Genomic DNA, 22,820 nt, shown 5'->3' with positions numbered 1-22,820 from the left:
TTCGATCCTGGTATAGCTGGTGTGTGGAACAACAGGCACCTGTGGTGTTAGTCTTGAACTTCCTGGCTCATCTGTTCGCGACGGGGAAGTCTTATCGGACCATCAATTTGGTCCGGTCGGCCATTTCGGCCGCTCACGTTCCTGTCGCTGGGGTTAGTGTAGGGAAGGATCCGACTGTTTGTCGTCTCCTTCGGGGGATTCGTCTTGCTTGACCCCCTCCGTCCAGGTATCTCGCCTTTTGGGATGTCTCCATCGCTCTGCGGTTCCCGGAAGCGTGGCCGGATAATGACGTCCTGTCACTGCGTCAGCTTTCGGCGAAATTGGCCCTCCTCCTCTGTTTGGTATCTTTCCGGAGACTCTCAGATATTCGGGCGTTCAATACTGACTCTTTTTCTTTTACCCCGGACGGTGTTTCTGTTTCTATTTCTAGAAAGGTTTCTCTTCCTCTGTGTCTTACCCTTATTGTCCTTATCGCCCCAGGCTGTGTGTGGCTAGGTGTGTTCGCGTTTATCTGTCTTCCATGGCGTCTCTTAGGCCAGTCTCTTCGGGCCCTCTGTTGATTTCTTACATTTCTCCCTTTAAACTGGTGTCGTCTCCTACGGTGGCCAGATGGATTAAGTGGATTCTACGGTTAGCAGGAGTGGACGGGTCCTTTGGTGCGCACTCGGTTAGGGGAGGTTAGATTAGTCTAGGGAGTCTACCTTTTGTACCTTTTTATTACCGCCCCCGTGCTCATCCGTCTCTTGCAGTTGTAGGGACGCTTTAAAATTGCAAATATGAAGCCTCCTGTCTTGCCATAAAATTGGGGATTACTCTAGCCTTGGTGTAGAGCTAATCTAAATTTTATTAAAGACAGGAGGCGAATATTTCCCACCCTGTGTTTCCCTCCCTGGTTTTTGTTGTTTTTCTTACGGTGGGTTTCATAGTCATATGGTTTGTTATGTTACTATGGCCTTTTTGTTTTGGTCGTACTTGCCTGTTTGTTTTACGTTTACTGTGTATACTGTGCATACTGTGTACTTTCACAATGTTTTTGTTTAATTTACAGCTTGATTCCGTTGGGGATGCTGTCCGACTGGCGTTCATGATCTATGCCTTCGGTGGTCCACGTTTCTTTCTCTGAATTGGTTCCCGGAGATGTTATATGGTTCTACCTGTTTCAGCACATCAAAGAAGAGGAAGTTGGAGGTTCTGAACTGTTATTTATGGACTCTATGCTGGTTCTGATTGGTCCTTTATGTGTTTTTAACTGTTTCTTTGCTGCTGGAGGTTTTGTAGTAAAGAAGTTATGCAAATATTCGCCTCCTGTCTTTAATAAAATTTAGATTAGCTCTACACCAAGGCTAGAGTAATCCCCAATTACTGTACCCTCATATCATTTGTGTATAACCAAATTATTACACTTACCTTGTGTATCACATTTGGGATAGAGTAAATTCCCCCTATTGCATCTGACTCGCATAGCTGAAGAAGATTGTGTCTGAAATCCTGGTGCACATACAAACTCCACAGCCTCGTCATGCTCCAAATACAGTTTTACTTCCGTCCACCTGAGCTGTATGTTATTCTTCAGCATTTCTTTCTGGTTTACGGTGCAAGGTTCTGATAAAGATTTTGTATATGAAATTACATGTTTGCAGTGTTTATTACTGTATTTAATGTGTAACAATGTATGCACATCTCCATTTGGTGCATTTCATATTACTGAATCTTTAACATTGAAAATGGACAGGAATAAATTGATACCATAAACAAGGGAGAACATGAGTTTATAATGTGGTCGTCCAGGGTGCTGTAAATTGCATCTTATACCCAGAAGCTCATAAAAGATTGAATGCATTCAATGCTGCCACTGGCTTAAGGTAAAAAGAGGGGTCTTGATACAGCACTGTCAAAATCATCAACATAGAAGATTTATTCTGTGCTTAACCCTGCTTCATTATTTTACTAATAAACTTTATATTTTAAGTCTGGGGTTGGATTGATTTTCCTAATTAGCAATTGGAGAGTTACGCCCTGGCTTCTGTGATTTGTTTAATTTTCTAGGTGTGGAAAATATTCCATGTTAAAGAAACATATGCTGCAAATAATACCGTATTTGCTCGATTATAAGACGACCCCCCAAATCTGAATATTAATTTAGGAAAAAAAGAAAAAGTCTGAATATAAGACGAACCTATAGGAAAAAAGTTTTACCAGTAAATGTTAATTCATCTAAACTATTACATTTTTTAATAAAAGCTATGATTGAGAAAAATATTTTGGTTTTATTTCCAACCTGCCCCCCAGTTATGCACATCTGCCCCAGAAATGCCTTATACCCCCTATATGCCACTGTGCCCCATGATATGCCTTTTAACCCTCTAAATGCCACTGTGCTCCATGATATGCCTTTTAACCCTATATGCCACTGTGCCCCATGATATGCCTTTTGACCACCTACGTGCCACTCTGCCTCCAGAAATGCCTTATACCCCTATATGCCACTCTGGCATTTAGAGGGTTAAAAGGCATATTATGGGGAAGAGTGGCATATAGGGAGGTTTAAGGAATTCAGGAGGCAGAGTGGCGCCCCCCCAAACTTACCGGTGTTTCTGATTATAAGACGACCCCGATTATAAGACGAGGGGTATTTTTCAGAGCATTTGCTCTGAAAAAAACCTTGTCTTATAATCGAGCAAACACGGTAATAATAATTATAATCCGACTGCCAAATTAAAGAAGAATAGTGACTTACCTAAACAAGCAGGTGCATCTGACCATTGCCCATTTTGGCAGACAATCTTCCGGTTACCTTGAGATTTGTAATATTGCTGACAATGATATTCCACTGACGATCCAGGGGGATATTGGTTCCTAATCTCGTTTTTTGTTTCTCCATTGAGAACTCGAGGGGGTGCTGGACAATTTTGACCTATCCCTACCATATTCCAAATAAACACAAATATGTCATTAGGACCTATAGTGAACCATTTTAATTTACCACTTTCTGCACTGGCTTATTCTAGGATTCAAGGCTCAAGGGCATGGCAGCGCCTCTAGTTTATAACTGGGGGGGGCAATCATACTATTCGGAGGCCAGGCTCCCTGTAGTGCTGCTGCTCAATGGGCCGGTCACAACCAGTCAATTAAAACCATGGGGGAATTGTACAGAGTCGGCACAACTTCTATAGTTTACTTCTGGCCACTGACAGGATATGACTAATAAGCCACTGCCTATATGACCATTTTCAATTCAGTCCTTTTGGTTAATCTTTGTCTTAGAACACTTGATAATGTTAATAAACAGGTGTTATGTGCCGAATGTATTTTTTGCTATTGCACTACTATTGTATTAGTCAGTTGGCTAGCCTCACCCCCAGGCTAAAAGTTGCCCCCATCTTTTTAAATACATTGATGGGAGTTTATGTTTCGGGGAAATACCATCATACCATTTTGTTTCTGACCATCAATAACCCAAATGATTACACTTACCTTGTTTATCACATTTGGGATAGAGTAAATTCCCCCTATTGCATTTGACTCTCATAGTTGAAGAAGATTGTATCTGAAACCCTGGTAAACATACAAACTCCACAGCGTCGTCATGCTCTGAATACAGTTTATTTGCTTCTGTCCACCTGAGCTGTATGTTATGCTTTAGCATTTCTCTCTGGTTTACAGTGCAAGGTTCTAATAAGGAAAATAAGAAATTTTTGTATATAAAATTTACATGTTTATCTGTAGTCTTTTTTTTTTATAAATCATGATATTTTCTTTGTGCAGAGGAGTTTTACCCCCTTAGTGACTCTAACCTTTTTGCAACTTTTACCATATCAGTATTCAATCGTAATTCCCCTTTCCAACACAGCTTTCTTTGGATGTCCAACATAGTCCAACAGTTATTATCAAGATTTAAAAAAAAACATAAAATAAAAAAAATTCCATATGTAAATTGCCAGTAAAATAGATAAACAAAAAATCACATAATTTGTCTGACAAAACCTCACATAATTTAATTGTCTTGTTTATGTAGACTTTTCCGATATTTCTGACAAGTACAGTACACATGTTAGAAAGTATAAATCATTGTTTCAAAGCTGCATTTTAACACTAATAGAGAACATGTGAAGTACCCACACAATGTATAATTTTGGAAAGCAGACGCCCTGGGGTATTTCCTTAGGGACATTTGGATACTTAATTTCTGCCAAAATATTCTGTGCTTTTTTAACAAACACTTGTGCCTTGCTTAAGATTTCAGTGTAGTGCAATTATAGAGAAATTCACCTAGATTACAGAAATATCCCATATGCATAGGCATACCTGGGAACCGCTTCTCCGGGTCAACACCCAAATGCTCCGAGTTGCAGGAGCGGGGTCTTGAGGGACCCACCCCCTGCCCATTTCCCCTATAAATGGGGAAGATCAGTGGGAACACCTCCTGACATCAACAGGAATGCCTCCTGACATCAGCGAGAACATCTTCTGACCTCCGCAGGGCAGCCCACCTTCATCAGCGGCCCGTTCTAAATGAAGGGTGCCTTTAAAATGTAATATTATGTTTTTTGCATAATGTTTTTGTGAAGATTTGGGTTTCTGTAAGGTGAGATATCTGATTTTACAATGTAAGGTCATTTGCACTACACAGGTTTTGGAACAAAGGCTCCAACAGAGATGGGATACCCCCAAGGGAGTCAGACACCTGAAGCAGGAGATGTATTTTAACATAGATGTGTGTTTTCACATAGACTGCCTATCTCCTCCAAACCGGGTCATACAAGAAATCTCTGGGAAGAGGGTTCAGGTGAACCCCTTTCTGGGAGGTACAAGGAATTCTGGGGTGACTAGTTAAGGGCTGCAATAGAGAGTCTAAGAAAAGAGGGCGCAGTGAAAAGAAGTGTTCTGGGTCAGGAGACTCAGAACGAAGCTGCGCCAGATGGTGTTCGGGAGAAGCCTGTGAGCTGAGAGAGGTTTCCCAAGAATGTGCTTGAGTATCCCTTTTGTATTATTATCAAATGTTTTCTGTATGGTATATGTTTTAAAACCTGTAACAGTGACCTAATTCAATATAAATATCCATTTTTCTATACGCTTGTATTTGTGCTTTATTTGTCACACATTCCCTAAAAGAATAACCCTGTAGGAGGGTCATAATTTCTTATGAGCTCTAAAGTTCCTAGGTATGGGCATAGATTTTATGGCATTTGGATGTCACAGGGCATACATCAGAATGTATGCAAGAAGACACTCACCCCACCCATTTAAAGCAATCTGTAAACCACAGGTATCCCACCCACATGAAAAAAAAGACTTGACATAATTTTATTGATGTGTTACCAATAAAGATGAACATTTCTCTGGAATTGGGTCCAGCCTTGTGAGTGGTTTTCTTCCTGACTACTTAAAATTTCAGTATTTTTGCTACAAACAAGAACATGCCCATTTCAGGTTCCAAACTTAAAACCGTACCAGTTTTTTTAAAAGGTTTAGCAGCCCACAGTTCGTAATAACCCAACTAAATTTACTCTTCATTGGTTGATGCCAGACAAGCCTCCTCGCAGCTGCTCTTCATCGGTTGATGCCATATGAGCCCCCTGGCAGCAACCAATAGAGTAGCTCTTATGGATTTTTAACTCCAGATTCACACAGCTGCTCTGAGCAAATTGACCTGGGAGGAACAGGGATTTGAGTCTCCCTGGCAAAGGGCAGGGCAAGACACACCCCGGAGCAACTTGGCCTGGGGAGATCAATGGCTTTGGCGGCAAGAGTTGAAGAACCTTAAAGGTGCGATCCTACGTATTCCAGTTTACCCCTGCTATGCTACGAAGGCTTAAGGTAGGCTAGAGGCAGTGACTTGTATGGGGGAAGGGACCAGGAATATTAGCTAGGAGGTATTTACAAAGGGGAACTTAAAGATTCTTAGTAACATAGTTCATAAGGTTGAAAAAAGACCGAAGTCCATCAAGTTCAACCTATATACATATTGTGTCCCTACTGTGTTGATCCAGAGGAAGGCAAAAAACCCTTATGAAGCAGATGCCAATTGCCCCATACCAGGGGGGAAATTCCTTCCAAATATGGCAATCAGAATAAATCCCTGGATCAACATTCTGTCCCTATTTATCTAATATCCATAACTTGTAATATTATTTCTTTCAAGAAACACATCCAGGCTCCTTTTTAACTCTTTTATTGAGTTTACCATTACCACTTCCTCTGGCAGAGAGTTCCATAATCTCACCGCTCTTACTGTAAAGAACCCCCGTCTGTGCTGGTGTAGAAACCTTCTTTCCTCCAGCCGTAGAGGATGTCCCCTTGTTATAGACACAGTCCTGGATATAAATAGGTCCTGGGAGTGATCTCTGTACTGCCCCCTTATATATTTATACATAGTTATTAAGTCCCCCCTAAACCGTCTTTTTTCCAAACTAAATAACCCTAATTCTGATAATCTTTCTGGGTACTGTAGTCCTCCCATTCCCCTTATTACTCTGGTTGCCCATCGTTGAACCCTCTCCAGCTCCACTATATCTTTCTTGTACACTGGTGCCCAGTACTGTACACAGTATTCCATGTGTGGTCTGACTAGTACCTTGTACAGTGGTAGAATTATTTCCTTGTCGTGGGCATCTATGCCCCTTTTGATGCACTGGTCGCTACAGGTAAATTTACTGTTAACTAAAACTCCTAAGTCCTTTTCCATGTCAGTCGTCCCCAGTGTTTTCCCATTTAATACATATTCCCAGCCTGGATTTTTCTTCCCCATGTGCATAACCTTACATTTATCTGTGTTGAACCTCATCTGCCACATCCCAGCCCAAGCCTCCAACCTATGCAGATCCATTTGTAATCGTGCACTGTCCTCTATTGTGTTAACCACGTTACAGAGCTTAGTATCGTCTGCAAAGATTGATACTTTACTATACAATCCCTCTACAAGGTCATTAATAAATATATTAAAAAGAATAGGACCCAAAACTGACCCCTGTGGTACCCCACTAGTAACAGTCCCCCACTCAGAGTATGTACCATTAATAACCACCCTCTGTTTCCTATCACTGAGCCAGTTACTTACCCACATACACACATTCTCCCCCAGCCCAAGCATTCTCATTTTATGTACCAGCCTTTTATGTGGCACCGTATCAAATGCTTTGGAAAAAACAAGATATATGACATCCAGCGATTCACCCCGATCCAGTCTTGAGCTCACCTCCTCATAAAAGCTGATCAGGTTAGTTTGACAGGACCGATCCCTTGTAAACCCATGCTGATATGGAGTCATACATTTATTTTCATTGAGATACTCCAAAATAGCATCTCTTAGGAAACCCTCAAACAGTTTACACACAACAGAAGTTAAACTAACAGGCCTATAATTCTCCGGGTCACTTTTTGTCCCCTTTTTGAATATTGGCACAACATTTGCTATGCGCCAGTCCTGGGGAACAGACCCTGTCACTATAGAGTCCTTGAATATTAGAAATAGGGGTCTGTCTATTACATTACTTAACTCCCTTAGAACGCGGGGGTGAATGCCATCTGGACCTGGTGATTTGTCTATTTTGATTTTTTTTAGGCGGCACTGCACTTCTTCCTGGGTTAGACAGGTGACATGTACTGAGGCATTTATCTCATCAAATGAAATGCCAGGTAATATACAGCAGGTATATTACCTGGCATTTCATTTTCCTTTGTGAATACAGCAGAGAAGAATATATTTAATAGATTAGCTTTTTCCTGATCCCCGTCTACAACTTCTCCCTCATTACTTTTTAAGGGGCCAACGCTTTCATTTTTAACCTTTTTACTATTTATATAGTTAAAGAACATTTTGGGGTTTGTTTTACTCTCTTTGGCAATGAGTCTTTCTGTCTCCACTTTTGCTGCTTTTATCTGATTTTTACATATTTTATTTTTTTCCCGATAGCTTTTTAGTGCTTCCTCACTGCCTTCCTGTTTTAGTAGCTTAAATGCCTTTTTTTGCCATTTATTGCCCCCTTTACATTTTTATTTATCCACATTGGTTTTCTCTTGTTCCTGACCCTTTTATTCCCATACGGTATGTACCTTTGTAAAAGATTCTAACACATTTAACATCTATTTTAACCCTAGTAATATGAAATGGACCATATATAATTATTGGTATAGGCAATAGTCAAAGATATGTAATCATTGTTCATAAATAAATGATTATTAAGATATATTAATAGGTTTCAATAATAAGCTTCAGGGTTTCCTTGACCTTAAATATAGAATGAAGGATTTGCTGAACAGGCATTCTATAGATAGGATAGAAGCTTGCTAATGCATGGTATAGTTGTAACTCTAAAAGGGCATTACAGTATACGTAGAGTGACCACCTAAAATAGGGTTTCGACGTACAAAGATCTTAGTGAGCATGTTTACCCAATTAGGTGAAGACCAATACCCTGACATCACTATCCAATCCACATATAAGCTAGGCTTTTGTAAGACATGGAGAGGCATGGGAAGAGAGGTCGAGAGAAGATGTACTTGCCATCCACGGACTCTTCACGTCCCAACACTCCCTCCCTCCATCCTCAGGAATGCATAGGAAAGATGTCATGAACTAAATTCCTCTCCAAGTTTTTGTAAGACTTGTTTCGTATTTTTGTTATCTACTTTTTATATTCTTCGTCTATTTTTGTTCGTATTAAATGTTTTACCTTTGTTTGCATCTAAGTGACTCTGCCTATTTTTGACGCACATACATTTATATGTGTTCCAATTATTTGAAGTTTGTATTTGGCCCTATATATATATTTTATTACATATCTGGCGAGCCAGCCCTGCGTATTTCTTCCTGACCTTTGCCCTCCAGCTTGCTCAGGGGGAAGGGCAGATATATCTGTACACTTTTTGCAAACTGTCTGGAGATAATTAAGAAAAGGACTTTTGAGGATACAGACTTTCAGATTTTATTGGAACCACAAGTGCTAAGAGACGCTATTGACGGCAGACGCAAGACAGCCATACAGCGTGAAACAACAGCCACTCACGGAGAGTTCACTAAACAGGGTAAGTCATGGATTTTATAAAAACTTATGCTAACAAAAGTAAAATAACTTTTCAATTTGATAATTGTCCTACTAATGCACAGTTATGGGCTAGTATGTACAAACAATGTGAGCTAGAAAATATGAAATTGGATAAGAAATTGTTTTGTATTGATAAACTTAAGAAGAAACTGCAAAATGCCCTAAGCATGTTTAAAACGTTTAATGACTTGATTGTGGAGGATTTACAGCCTAGACAAAGTATTTGCATGATTAACAAAGTTGTACCAGAATCTAACCCTGATGACAGTACTGACGACTTTAACAGCTGTCCCGACTGTTTTGTTTTAGCTCAGCAATTAGAGAACTTGGAGAGGGATATGGACAGACAAACGGCTAGAATTAATTCAGAATGACTGTCACAAGCCACAAACTAATCCTACTAATTTTGAACGATTTGATAATACTAACCAAAAGATATTCAGACCAAATGTTAGTTGTTATCATTGTGGTAAAAGAGGACATTTGAAGTGGCAGTGTAAACAATTTCTTAAAAATAGAAAATTTGTCCCTAGAACACAAAATTTTGGGAAAGAGAATGGGCTGGTGCCAACAGCCCCACCTACTGGTGAACAGTTTAAGTCAATGTCCCCATACACTCCACTAATAAGACAGGTGCAAGAGCTCACAACAAATAGTACTGCTACTAATGTAACAGGAAAGAATGTCAGGGGGGGTCTGACGCCCTCTCAGTGACTAGATAAGAATCAATCACTCTGTAAGTTGACCTATGTAGCTCCAGTGTCAACTGACAACTGTGGCAGACCATATGTCAAGGGAAAATTACAGGGAAAAGAGATTACATTCCTAATTGATACAGGAGCTCAATTAAGTGTGACTAATCAAGCTTTACCTATAACATCTAACTCACCTGTTTGCACGATTGTAGGTTTTAGTGGTAAAGGTAATACTTCACCAACTTTAGTTACTGGTGTTTTGTTTGAGATTCCTGGCTATTTGTGTACTGAAATTGATATCTGGCATTGTCCTAGCTCAGAAAATATCTTAGGGGCTGATGTAATGAGAGAACGAGGCTGGGTCATTGACGTAGGGAATCAAGTGATTTGGAGAAGTAATAACCTAAAAGGGCCTGTAGTAATTGATCCAAGTGACTACAGTGTAGTGGCCGTTATCAATTTAATTGAGGAGGTATCCCCAAATCATGTATGGCCACAAATGGATTGTAATGACTTGACTCTTGTAGAAATTGTACAGAAACATCCCTCGTTATGGGCTCAATCTAAGAATGAGGTAGGGACGATGAAAGATGTTGTTGTCAAAGTGGAAGGAACAGATCCCATAGCTCAGAAACAGTACCGATTGCCTCCAGATTCAATTGAGCCTTTGTCCAAAATTATTGAAGAACTACTTCAACAAGGCGTCATACGCAAATCAAATTCGGGGACAAACTATCCGTTATGGGCAGTTAAGAAACCAGATAATTCTTATAGAATGCTTCTAGATCTGCGTATGTTTAATAAATGTACCCCAAATGTGGCACCAATTGTAGCAGATACCCCTGACATCATGTCTCGATTGAATGCTAAGGCAAAGTTTTTTTCGGTACTGGATATCAGTAATGGTTTTTTCAGTATTCAGATAGAGAGGAGTTGTCAATACAAATTTGCTTTTACCTTTCTGAATGAGCAATATGTATTTTGCAGATTACCACAAGGGGCACACATGTCACCTAGTCTGTTTCATCAGGCATTGGCAAAAGTATTATCAAAATTCTCAAGGCAAGATTGTATTCTACAGTATGTTGATGATATCTTGTTGGCAACAGAGAGTAGAGAGGAACACCTCATCTTGTTAGCAGAATTGTTTGATCTGTTGTATGAGTCAGGATTGAAATTAAATCCAAGGAAGGTCCAATTACTGAAACAAGAGGTTCAGTACTTGGGAGTTTTGATAAGTCCGAATCACATGAGTGTGTTGAGATATTTCAGGGGGATTATCCATCTCTTTTTAGAAAAGAAGTAGAGGAAACTGACGAACCTGTATTTGTAGATGGTTCTAGATTTTGCTTGAAAGGACAGTATTATACCGGATATGCCATTTGGTTTCCAAAGAAAGGTCGAGCTATTCAGCATAGACTACCAGGACATTTTTCTGCACAGAAAGCAGAAATTGAAGCTGTTAAAACAGTATTGGAAATTAATGAGAAAGAAAACAATGATCCTTTGGTAATCTATAGCGATAGTTCATATGTCGTACGTTCACTAACAGACTACTTACCTGTGTGGAAAAAACGAGGTTTTGTGGATTCATCTAACAAAATGTTAAGTCATGTTGATACATTGCAGACTATTTTTGAGCTTGCTTCTAAAAATCCTAACCGATATGCTATTGTCAAGGTACCAGGCCATAGCAGAGGGACTAGTGATTTAGCTTTGAGAAATGAGAAAGCAGATTCTCTAGTAAAGGAAGCAGCTTTGACAGAAGAGATAGTGATGGAACTAGAACGGTTGGAAGTACTACCAGTAAAGAGTAAGGAAGCAAATTTACCTTCATTCATCGATAAAGATGAAAGATGCGTTCATTATAGAATCTAAGAATAAAATAACACCTCCCTTTGTTTGTGAGAACGGAGTGGTGTGTTATGAGATGCAAGGTAATTTACTTCCAGTTGTGCCTAAACACTTGCAGACGGAATTCACCCGCTATAAGATGTAAAGATTAGGTCATGTGGGTCAGCAAAAGTTGCTGGAAAACTTCAAAGAGAAGTTTTATTGGGACAAAAAGGTGGACTCTGTACAAAATGTTGTTCAGTCATGTCTCATTTGTGCTCAAGTAAACCCTAGGCCTAAAGGACAAAAGTCTCCACTTCTAAGAATTGCACCTGCAGATGGTTCGTGGTCTATACTGCAGATTGACTACATAGGTCTCCTACTTCAGGTAACCAAGGTCTCAGGTATGCATTGGTTGTGGTAAATGTATTTTATAAGTAGGTAGAATTGTAGCCTGTCAGGAATGATGATGCTTTGTCTACGGCAAAAGCATTAAGGAATCATGTTGTACTTGGGGAATCCCAAGGATGATTGCTTCTGACAGAAGGAGCCATTTTACTGGCAAAGTCATGCAGGCTGTTTGCGCAATCCTGGGGGTATGTCAACAATTCCATGTTCCATACCATCCTTAGTCCGCAGGTATTGTAGAAAGAATGAACAGAACGATTAAGTCTAGAATTGCAAAAATGTTACTTGATAAAGGAAATAGTTGGGTTGATGCAGTACCTCTGGTATTGACGAGTATTAGGGGAACAAGCTCCTCAACTACCCAGTATACACCTTTTGAATTAATGACAGGAAGGAAAATGCCATTGATCTTTCCTTATGAACAATTTTTGTCTACTCCACAGAAAGATGCCATTGCAAGAACTAAGTGGTTACAGGTACTTCAAGAGAATTTAAAAACAATTCTTCCCCATGCAGCATCTAGAATGCAGCGTATGGTACAGCCTCACTCTTCTAAATTTGTGAGAGGAGCATCAGTAATGATTAAGACTTTTAGGAAGGCGGGACCTTGGGAAAGCAATTGAGAAGGACCGTTTGAAATAATCGACACAATGGATCAAGATCCTTGTTCAAAAACAGAAAAAACTGTGAAAAATACCCGTAGGCAGCAGAAGCTGTGGGTACATGTTGACCAGTGTAAATTATATGTTTCTAACTAAATTCTGTTCTTGCAGGAACACAGTTCTGCAAGAAAATGGAGAAACAAAGCAGTTAACTAATGAAAGGAGAACCTCCAAAGAAACAGCAATACAAGAATCGTGACATCAAGATAGCATAGTTTTTTGATAGCTGTGTTGTTTGATCTATACCAGAAGCCAATTGGAATTGATGATCCGACAAAGGATTTACCACAGGAGACATTGTTATCACATAAGATAAGAGAAGTTCAAGTGGATCGACTCCTGACATCGGACATTGATACATCAAGAGACATTGTTGGACAAATTAGATTCGTTATAATTTAAGACATACAGATTTTGTATTTGATGGGGAAAATCTGGAACAATTAGATGTTTCAGCTTGTCTTCATTTTGTTTCTAAAGTAATATGTCTTCCAGGGCAAGAAAAGGTTGTCTATCATTCTTGTTTTCACAATCATTCATCATGTGAAGCCAGGATTGAAAGTGTTACATCTATGCATGAATTAATGACTCAAGTAAAGATAGGGAAAGTTTGTTTTCAAGTAATGAAGGAAGAGTCATTGGTCAGAGCATTCTTTTCAAATTGTATGCACAATGAAACTCTTCATCTTTTATATTGCATAGAAGGAGATTTGAAAAAGTTGGAGATAGATCGGAAAAAGTTTAATGCCTCCACTATAGGCACAGAGCGTTTGAGAACACTACCTCAGCAATTTAATCTGACACAGATAGACCATTTTCCTTGGAAAACATGGACAGAGGAAATAAAGAAAGATAAGGGATTATTGGCCATATTAAAGCAACAATTGAAAGATGCAGAAATTGTTTTCCAACATAAACAAGGTGAATTAGAAAAAATTCAACATCAATGGAATGATATGTCTGGAGTTAATTGTTGGTCAAATTTTAAAAAAATCAGTAAATATGTGGTCACAATCTTCGGTAAAATCCGCAGCTGGTAATATATTGTCAAATCCGATTGTTATTATAGCTATACTTGTTTTATTATGTATTGTTTATCAAAGTTTTCTTATGTATAGTAAGTAAGATGTATAAACAAGTTAAGTATGAAGTATATAAGGGAGATGGAATATTAAGGGAATTGATAAAAAGAGCACAATCCTCTCATTCCATAACAAATGTAGAGAAAAGGGTGTCTCATGCTAATGATTATCATATGGTCCCAAGTAAAGTGTGATGTGATGGTAGTATAAGTGTGATACGAATGTGATACGAATGGTGAGTAAATGTGTGTATTTGAAAATATATGATAAGGATATTATCCTATCATCAGGGGGAATTGTAAAAGATTCTAACACATTTAACATCTATTTTAACCCTAGTAATATGAAATGGACCATATATAATTATTGGTATAGGCAATAGTCAAAGATATGTAATCATTGTTCATAAATAAATGATTATTAAGATATATTAATAGGTTTCAATAATAAGCTTCAGGGTTTCCTTGACCTTAAATATAGAATGAAGGATTTGCTGAACAGGCATTCTATAGATAGGATAGAAGCTTGCTAATGCATGGTATAGTTGTAACTCTAAAAGGGCATTACAGTATACGTAGAGTGACCACCTAAAATAGGGTTTCGACGTACAAAGATCTTAGTGAGCATGTTTACCCAATTAGGTGAAGACCAATACCCTGACATCACTATCCAATCCACATATAAGCTAGGCTTTTGTAAGACATGGAGAGGCATGGGAAGAGAGGTCGAGAGAAGATGTACTTGCCATCCACGGACTCTTCACGTCCCAACACTCCCTCCCTCCATCCTCAGGAATGCATAGGACAGATGTCATGAACTAAATTCCTCTCCAAGTTTTTGTAAGACTTGTTTCGTATTTTTGTTATCTACTTTTTATATTCTTCGTCTATTTTTGTTCGTATTAAATGTTTTACCTTTGTTTGCATCTAAGTGACTCTGCCTATTTTTGACGCACATACATTTATATGTGTTCCAATTATTTGAAGTTTGTATTTGGCCCTATATACATTTTATTACAACCTTTCACAGTGAGAATTTAAGATTTTCTTAAAAATCTCCCATTGAGTGTCTGTACTCTTGTTTTTTAGGACACCCAATTTACAGTGTTAAGGGCTTCTCTTAGTTGATCAAACTTTGCCTTCCTAAAGTTCATAGTTCTTGTGGCTCCTCTAAGAGTTCCCTTATTGAAGGAGAAGTTATAGTGTATTATATTGTGATCACTATTTCCTAGATGCCCCCTGACCTGCACATTAGTTGCTCTGTCAGGTCTGTTGGTTAATATTAAGTACAGTAGGGTGCCCCCTCTGGTCGGGTCCTGTACCATTTGGGACAGATAATTATCCTTACTTATAGTCAGAAACCGGTTTCCTTTATGAGATTCACAGGTCTCGTTTTGCCAGTTTATGTCGGGATAGTTAAAGTCCCCCATAATAACCACCTCATTGTGATTTGCTGCCTTTTTTATTTGCTTTAATAATTGATCTTCTGTTGCTTCCATTATATTTGGTGGCTTATAGAAAACCCCGATCAGTATTTTATTATTTTTCTTTCCATATATTTCTACCCATAATAACTCCACATTATCATTTCCCTCACATATATTCTCCCGCAGTGTGGCCTTTAGGCTGGACTTTACATAAAGGCAAACTCCTCCCCCTTTTCATTTTTTTCGATCCTTCCTGAATAGACTATAACCCTGTATTTAACATACAGGGTTATAGTCTATTCAGGAAGGATCGAAAAAAACGATCAGTCATAGCTATCATCCAACCATGTCTCTGTTATACCCACTATGTCATAATTTTCTTCAGACATTATTAACTCCAGTTTGTCAGTTTTATTGGTCAGACTTCTGGCATTAGTAAGCATTAGTGTTGTGCTTCGTCTTCAAGTATGTTCACTCGCCGCCATATTAGTTTATTCCGTATTATTATTTGAACATTGAAAAAGCAACAATGATGTTTGTTTTGATGTTCTCCTGAATACGAATGCACAAGCCTACTTTTTTGCGCACACTCTGCACTGCTGCTGGGGAGACCTTTTAGTGGCAGTGGGGGTAATCCCGCTAGAAAAATGCTTGCCATTGAGTCTCAGGTCATTTTCCTCACTTGGAAGTGACTGGCACTGTCCCTTCGGTGTGTATGGCCAACAGAACATACAGAACCTCTCTGTCTTCTGTCTCTAGCAGTTTCTTGTGCATTGTCATAACTGAGTCACGTTCGTCAGAGTACTAATGGCGGGTACCCCAGGGGCATGTTCATGCATGCTGTCCTTACCTTGTCGTCCTCTCCTGACTTCTACAAAGCAGCATGTGCACACTACTCATCAAGGATTTAACGGACAACACCTGCTCTACATGTTTAAAGGAGAACACACAGTCAAGTCTAGTTGCAGTGTGTGCATTTCCTTCCTCTTAAATGCCCTTACTTTCCTTGCCCATGCAAGTCTCTTGGTTTTATTCTTTGATATTGCCTTATCTTGCGATGGTTTCCAGTACCTTGCCTTGCCCAAAAGTTATCTTGTCCTATTCTACTGCTGCCATTGGATCCTGAACTTTTTACTAGACCTCTACTTGACCTTGACCTTTGTTCCTGTCTTATCCCTGTATTCTGAAATCTTGAGTTCTGCTCCAGTATACCTGATGTCAGCCTGCATTGGCTACGATTCTTCCTTTTTTCCTGCACTAAGTTCCTGTGTCGTGTTTTTCATACCAAGTGAAATCAACTCTTCATTGCGAATCCTTATCCAGACACCTATGCTTGGCGTGACAAGCTGTGCCACAATTTTTGTGTATGGGGGTAGTAGCTGTTGGGGTAAGCCCTTTCTACTTTTATGCAACAAGCCAAGGTCTCAAATAGGTAAGGATTCCTTATCCAGCCAGACATGATAACCTCTTGTTTAGTAAGGGCAAAATTTGGTCCCAAACTATTTTACTGTTTGTACCTATAAAACAGCCAGGAGAATTCAGCATGCCTAGGAACTCGCTCGGTTGTGTGCCTCTTCTCATTACGGGAAACTCTGCATTGCGGGAGTGGCGTTGCTTAAACCTGCTACAATATCCTCAAGTTTCTTCTACCCACTGAACTAAGTCTTATGCTAAAACCTGCTACAATAACACCAAATTCCCTCTACCCACCAAACTAAACCTTACGCTAAAACCTGCTACACTATCCCCAAATTTCTTCTACCCAGCAAACTGAACCTTACGCTAAAACCTACTACACCATCCCCAAATTTCTTCTACCCAGCAAAATAAACCTTTCACTAAAACCTACTGCAATAGAGGCAAATCCCCTCTATCCACTAAACTAAACCTTACACTTCAACCTGCTACAGTATCCCCAAATTTCCTCTACCTACGGAACTAAAAACTAAAGCCTAACACCTAAAATCTATTTTTTTATGGACGTATAAAGGTTCTGGAAGGGCTCCCAGGGGGTAAAGTGGAAGGCAATTAAGGGGTTAAAATATACTGTGTACAATGTACAATGTCTGTGGGACTTTGGAGATTTTATTAATTCACATAAAAAAGGGGCAGCTGGATCACACAAGAAATAGTTTGTGAGGGCTCAGGGGTAAAATTGAGGGCACTCAACAGTTTATCACAATGTCCTGTCTCAGCACAAAACAAGGTGAGATGCAGAACATGGAAACAAAGCCAATTGGCTTTGTTACATGGATGAATGCGATCGCTGTGATTGGTGATCATAGCAATCACATGACTCTAGGGGCTCAGGATTGGGTCATTTGTGCTGTCTCGCATGCAAAGCAGTCCCCTTCATCATGAGCCAACAGGTAGCGGTGCACAAGGGAAGCGGGAGCGTGCAGCTGCATTTTCCATAGGCACTATTATGTACTGTTACGTCATCAGTTACCTAGCGATTGTTTCTGAAGACATCCTAAAGGTCACAAAGGGGATAGATAAGATAAGTCTCTTTCTTATAAGAAGCTCACAAATTTAATTTACTAATGGGAGGGAGCAGCAGCAGTAAAGAGGTTGGAAGCAAACCTGCACAAAAATTTAAATAAAAAAAAAATGTAAAGTTCAAAAAGCATATTGCACAAGACAAAAATGGGTTAAATCACTTCTAATACAGATCCATTTATGATTTGGGCATGTGATACAGGCCACAAATTTGATGATGATATTTTACATAAATGAGCAATGAGACCTACATTGCAAATACTAAGACTACATCCTCTTAAAATGAATAATGTTAGTTCACTCACCCAAGCAAACAGGTGGATCTGACCATTGTCCATTTTGGCAGACAATCTTCCGGTTACCTTGAGGTCTGTAATATTGCTGACACTGATATTCCACTGACGATCCAGGGGGATATTGGTTCTTAATCTCGGTTTTTGCTTCTCCATTGAGAACTCTAGGGGGTGCTGGACAATTCTGACATATCCCTACAATATTCCAAATAAACACAAATATGTCATTAAAACTCATGATGAACCATCTTAATTTGTCTACTTTTAAGTCTTTTAAGTCTACTTAATTTCACAACCTAAAAATTAGCTTTTTGTGGCTTTATTCATACGTTTAACCAATATCCCCGTTTCCATGTTTATTGTACTCACACAAAGAAATTATATATTTTTGTTTAAGGACAAGTGGGACTTTAATTTTAACTCATATCCATACATACAATGTGATATTTTGCTGCAGGGGCACTGACTAACCTGCTAGCCGTAGCTACAAATACCAGTTACTTTTAATCCATTTTGGAAGCCCGTGTAGCTGTAGTATGCCTCCCAGGTATGACAATGGCCTATATAAACACAACTTGGTTGTTCTGTTACCCTATAAGAGTTACTCTGCCCAACCTTTGGACTACCTTCACTGCGCCATGCCTTTGTGGAGACTTGGTTACCACCTTGCCACTACATTTTGTATTCCTGCTCCTCAGCTCCTGACTATCCATGGGTGAGTGAGCATCTAGTATGCCCATTTTCACTGATGTAAGGAGTTTAAACCACTATCAGTCTTTGCTCAGTTCCTATAGTAATATAAATCTTTATCCCTTGCAATTCCTCCACTGTATTATCCTCCACCATTTCGGCTGGGAGATTGTTCAATTTATCTACTACCCCCTAAGTAAAGTAGAACTTTACGTTCACTGCATCTAAGCTTCTGACCCGCTAGTTTTAGACTATGACCCCTTGTTCTAAGATTGTTCCTCCTTTCAAATAAGCTTACCTTCTGTACTTTGTTAAATTCCTTTAAGTATTTAAATGTTTTAATTGCAGGTGTCTGTTACTGAACAACTATACCATCACCTACCCTTTATTGTTCAGTAGCACTGGTGTTAGGCATCGATCCAATAGCATATTAAGTACTTACAAACACATTGTGGAGGAGATGTCCATCTTCCATCCTTACAAAATACCCATTCAGGTCCATGAAGTCTGAAATTGGGCAGGCATTTTATTTGCACTTTATCCCCTCTAGAATAGCTTTGTTTGAAGGGGCTTTTTTCTGTGTTGTTTGGCTGAGGTACAGGTGGACATTGGTCTTTTTTGTCTGTAAGAGAATAGTACAGTGTTAGTATCTAAGTGCCCTAATACTAAAGAGGCAGAAAAATCGTCAATTTCAATTACAGTATATAGTATATACAAATCCATTATGTATTTTCTTTAGGTGCTGTCCCAGCCCCCTCCAGGCTGACCTCCAAGAAAACCTGTGAAACCTCCCTTGGAAGGGCAAGAGGATGCCAAAACAAAAAAGAAAATGCTCGGAAAGAGGCACAATTTGTGTAAATTGTCCCTTGGAAGGCAAAGATGATGACACTGTTACACCAAAGTGTAGAAGGTTGTCTTAACTACAGCACCTGACAGCACATTAACAAAAGTAGATAACAGGTTAAGTGACAACCTTATGTCTCAACATTTTTTATTATTTTTCCACATTTATACAATCTTCATAGATTGGGCATTGCATCAAGATACAGATGAAACAAGAGAAGAAAAGCAGTTATTTCCTGTGGAATTCCAGCAATTTTCTTGTACCAATGTCCCACAAAGCTTTTAATAATATCCATAAATCAAAAATCTAGCTGTAGACTACATGCACAATGAGTTGTTATTTGTTATTGACACTTACTAAAGTTTAAAATACTTTGCACTTTAAAAAGGAACTATAGATAGTTGTTCCAGGTTCAGTCAATATTGAAGAATTAGCATTTGTGCCCATCGTTGAAATGACCCTCTCTTGCACTGCTTCCTTCTCTCCTTTTTTGGTTGCCTAACATATCTCTCCCTTCTTCATATCTCTCTTTCCCTTGCCTCTCTCCCTCCCCTCTGTCTCATTCCTCTCCCCTTCCTGCTTCTCTCTTGACAAAGGCAGGGGTACAGCATAACTCCCATCAGTATACAGTATAGTACAGACACGAAGGGTGATACAGTATAAGTACCATCATTATATACTGAGCCTGATGGTGGTACGGAAGAACTCCCATCAGTATATATATATTGTGACGGAAGCCTCCATCACTGGGGCCACTGGAGAAGCCTGACTGCCAGCCTCCTCCCTATTGACTATGGGCCCTGGGTTTGTAGAGACTTCTGTGGCTACCCCCAGCAGTATCATCTCATCACTGGCTGAGGGGAATATCTCCAGCAGACAGCCAGGATCTGCCACCAGGGAGTGACCACCATTCTTTGATGTTTAATAATGTTGTATATATCAGTCTCCACCCCCCCACACACCTATTGTATTGTTAATCCCATTACTGCCCCTGTTGTCTCTGAGAGGCAGATTAAGGGGGCGGTTTGTGTCCCAATATCTTGTTTTATGTTAATGTGTGTTTTGCTGGATATATCCAGTCCTGTGTGTGAGAAATAAATGAGTCTTCGTTTGGTTTTACCCTACACTGAGTCTCGGCTAGTGACTGGGGAACCGGGGAAAGTGTGTTGTCCCAGGCTAAGGGAGCACAAGACAGCGGAGGTAGTCGGTCGGACTAGCCAGCTCCGTGACATATATATATATATATATAGCCTGAGAGTTGTACACCACAACCCCTATCACTACATAATGTGGTACAACATGACTCATATCAATCATATCTATATATGGATCCAGACACAGATGGTAGTACAGCATAACTCCTATCATTAAATAATGATCCAGACACTAAACAGCATAACGCTTATCATTATATAGTGAGCCACACATAAATTGTGGTACAGTGTAACTCTTATCGTTATATATCAAGCCAGACATAAACAGTGGTACAGCATAACTCCCACCACTATACAATGAGCTAGACAATGATGGTGGTATACCATATCTCCCAACACTATATATTGAGCCAGACACAGATGGTGGTACAGTATAGCTCCCATCTTCCATCATCAGTTTCATTTGCATTTCATTGATTTTTCACTCTCACTCACTCTTATTCATGTTCTTGCAACTTAAACTTTCTCCCATTCATGTTATCTTGCAATCTCATTCACTCTCTCACACACATTCCAATTCATGCTGTCTCACGCTCTTTCGCTTTCACACTCCCACACACTCTCTCAAACACTCACTATCTCACACACATGCACACTCTTACTTACTCTCTCATGCTTTCTCAAACTCTCACTCATGGTCTCTACTTCTTATTCAAGCTGTCCTACTCTTATTCATGTTTCCTCACTTTTTCACTCATTCATGCTCTCACACTCTCATGCTGTCACTCATTCGTATTCATGCTCACTCTCTTACACACTCTCACTTAAACTGTCTTACACGCTAACTTACTTTCACACGCTCTCTCTCTCACTCTCAATGTCTCCCTTCCTTCTTTGCTGACTGCTTCCATGTCCCTGTCTTCTTTACTACATCTATACTTCCTCTCTTTCTGTCTTTTTCTTCAGTCTTCGTTCTTCTGTCCTCCTCTACATAGTTGCAGCTTTGCTGACCAAGGCCTCACAGAGCATTTCCTCAAAAGCGTGGAAGAGGGTGTGTGCTGAGGCCAGCCGTTTGAGAAGACACTACGGAAAGCTTAGTCAGAAGAAGACGCGCATTTGCAATTTCAGCTACAGCTTTACTGAGCTGCAGAGACTCAGTAAAGCTTGTTGGAGGGCCACGGCTGATGAGATCAGCTGGAGGTAAAGAGGTGAAAGACGCATAAGCTAGGATAATTTTTTTCCTGGACAGTTGTCAGGTATGTCATTTGTGTACTCAGTCAGCGCTGCTACACAGAGGAAAGGAATCAAGACATATGCGCCAAAAGGCACATATTACACTTCTCCATTCAACAGGGAGCGCATACGGTTGCATTATACGAGGGACATAGTTTCTATACTTTTATATATATGTTTTATATTAAAAAAGTATGGAAACTTTTTGAACGCCCCTCGTAGATAGCAAATAATGTTACAAAAAATGTACCTTCACAAATTGGCAATGGTGGGTCCCATCCATAGTAATAGCACTGGCTGACCTCTGATCCATATAGCTTTAGGCCATCATCACATGAGAAACTTTCTACCTCACCATTTTTGTAGCTTGTGCGTTTATTAGAGAATCCAGCCTTTTGATGTACAGTGCATTCAATTTCTAAATGGAGAGATAAATATATTTGTCCGTTATTATAGTATCAAATGTAATAACAATAGGCAATGCAATTGATCCTTCTAAATAGGATTGCTAATTGTCTTATCCACTCTGTATATTGTTCTGCCTACTGTTAGACCTCACACCTTACTTGGTTACTTGGATTCTTACAAACACCTTTTTTAACAAGGCCGTGCCCTGTTAGCCAGCAATTGCGGGCTGCTGTGTTTAAAGCACAAATTCCAAATATAAGACCCAGTGATGCACAATAAGACTTGAATATGGCTCAGCCTACAAATTTTTTTGGCTCTCCAGTTGCAATTTGTCGCCTGCCCAACTCTCCTTATATAATAGCCTTGTCACGGATGGAATTGTCTGTCACACTGGACGGGGTTTAAGGTAAGGGCCAATTAAAGTGTATTTTCTGCACTCTAATTGGATCCTGCAATGAATCCAGCAATTAATGAATTCCCACATTGACAAGTGATTTCCAGGTATTACACCTCTCCTCTATCTGTTGCCCTCCGTGTCTATTTCCTGTC

At 39.6% G+C, this 22,820-nt stretch overlaps 2 protein-coding genes across 2 annotated transcripts; both read right to left on the bottom strand.

Moving 5' to 3' along the window:
* Window positions 1–1,082: 1,082 nt before the first annotated feature.
* On the bottom strand, window positions 1,083–2,927 carry LOC149284419 (complement factor H-related protein 2-like). The gene is made up of 3 exons (XM_089496733.1): window positions 2,738–2,927; window positions 1,502–1,602; window positions 1,083–1,154 (listed from the first exon to the last, which is right to left on the bottom strand). Exons 1-3 carry the CDS (start codon window positions 2,925–2,927, stop codon window positions 1,083–1,085), a joined length of 363 nt encoding a protein of 120 aa, XP_089352859.1.
* Window positions 2,928–3,062: 135 nt separating this feature from the next.
* LOC149284418 (complement factor H-related protein 2-like) lies at window positions 3,063–18,180 on the bottom strand. The gene is made up of 3 exons (XM_089496731.1): window positions 17,955–18,180; window positions 3,569–3,672; window positions 3,063–3,098 (listed from the first exon to the last, which is right to left on the bottom strand). Exons 1-3 carry the CDS (start codon window positions 18,178–18,180, stop codon window positions 3,063–3,065), a joined length of 366 nt encoding a protein of 121 aa, XP_089352857.1.
* Between the last annotated feature and the right edge of the window lie 4,640 nt (window positions 18,181–22,820).

Source organism: Sceloporus occidentalis, unplaced genomic scaffold, assembly GCF_023333645.1.
Source record: "Sceloporus occidentalis isolate IW3139 unplaced genomic scaffold, rSceOcc1.0.p SCAF_93, whole genome shotgun sequence".
NCBI lineage: Eukaryota > Metazoa > Chordata > Lepidosauria > Squamata > Phrynosomatidae > Sceloporus > Sceloporus occidentalis.
The sequence above is the reverse complement of the archived record's forward strand: the minus strand, read 5'-3'. Positions and strand labels throughout refer to the sequence as shown.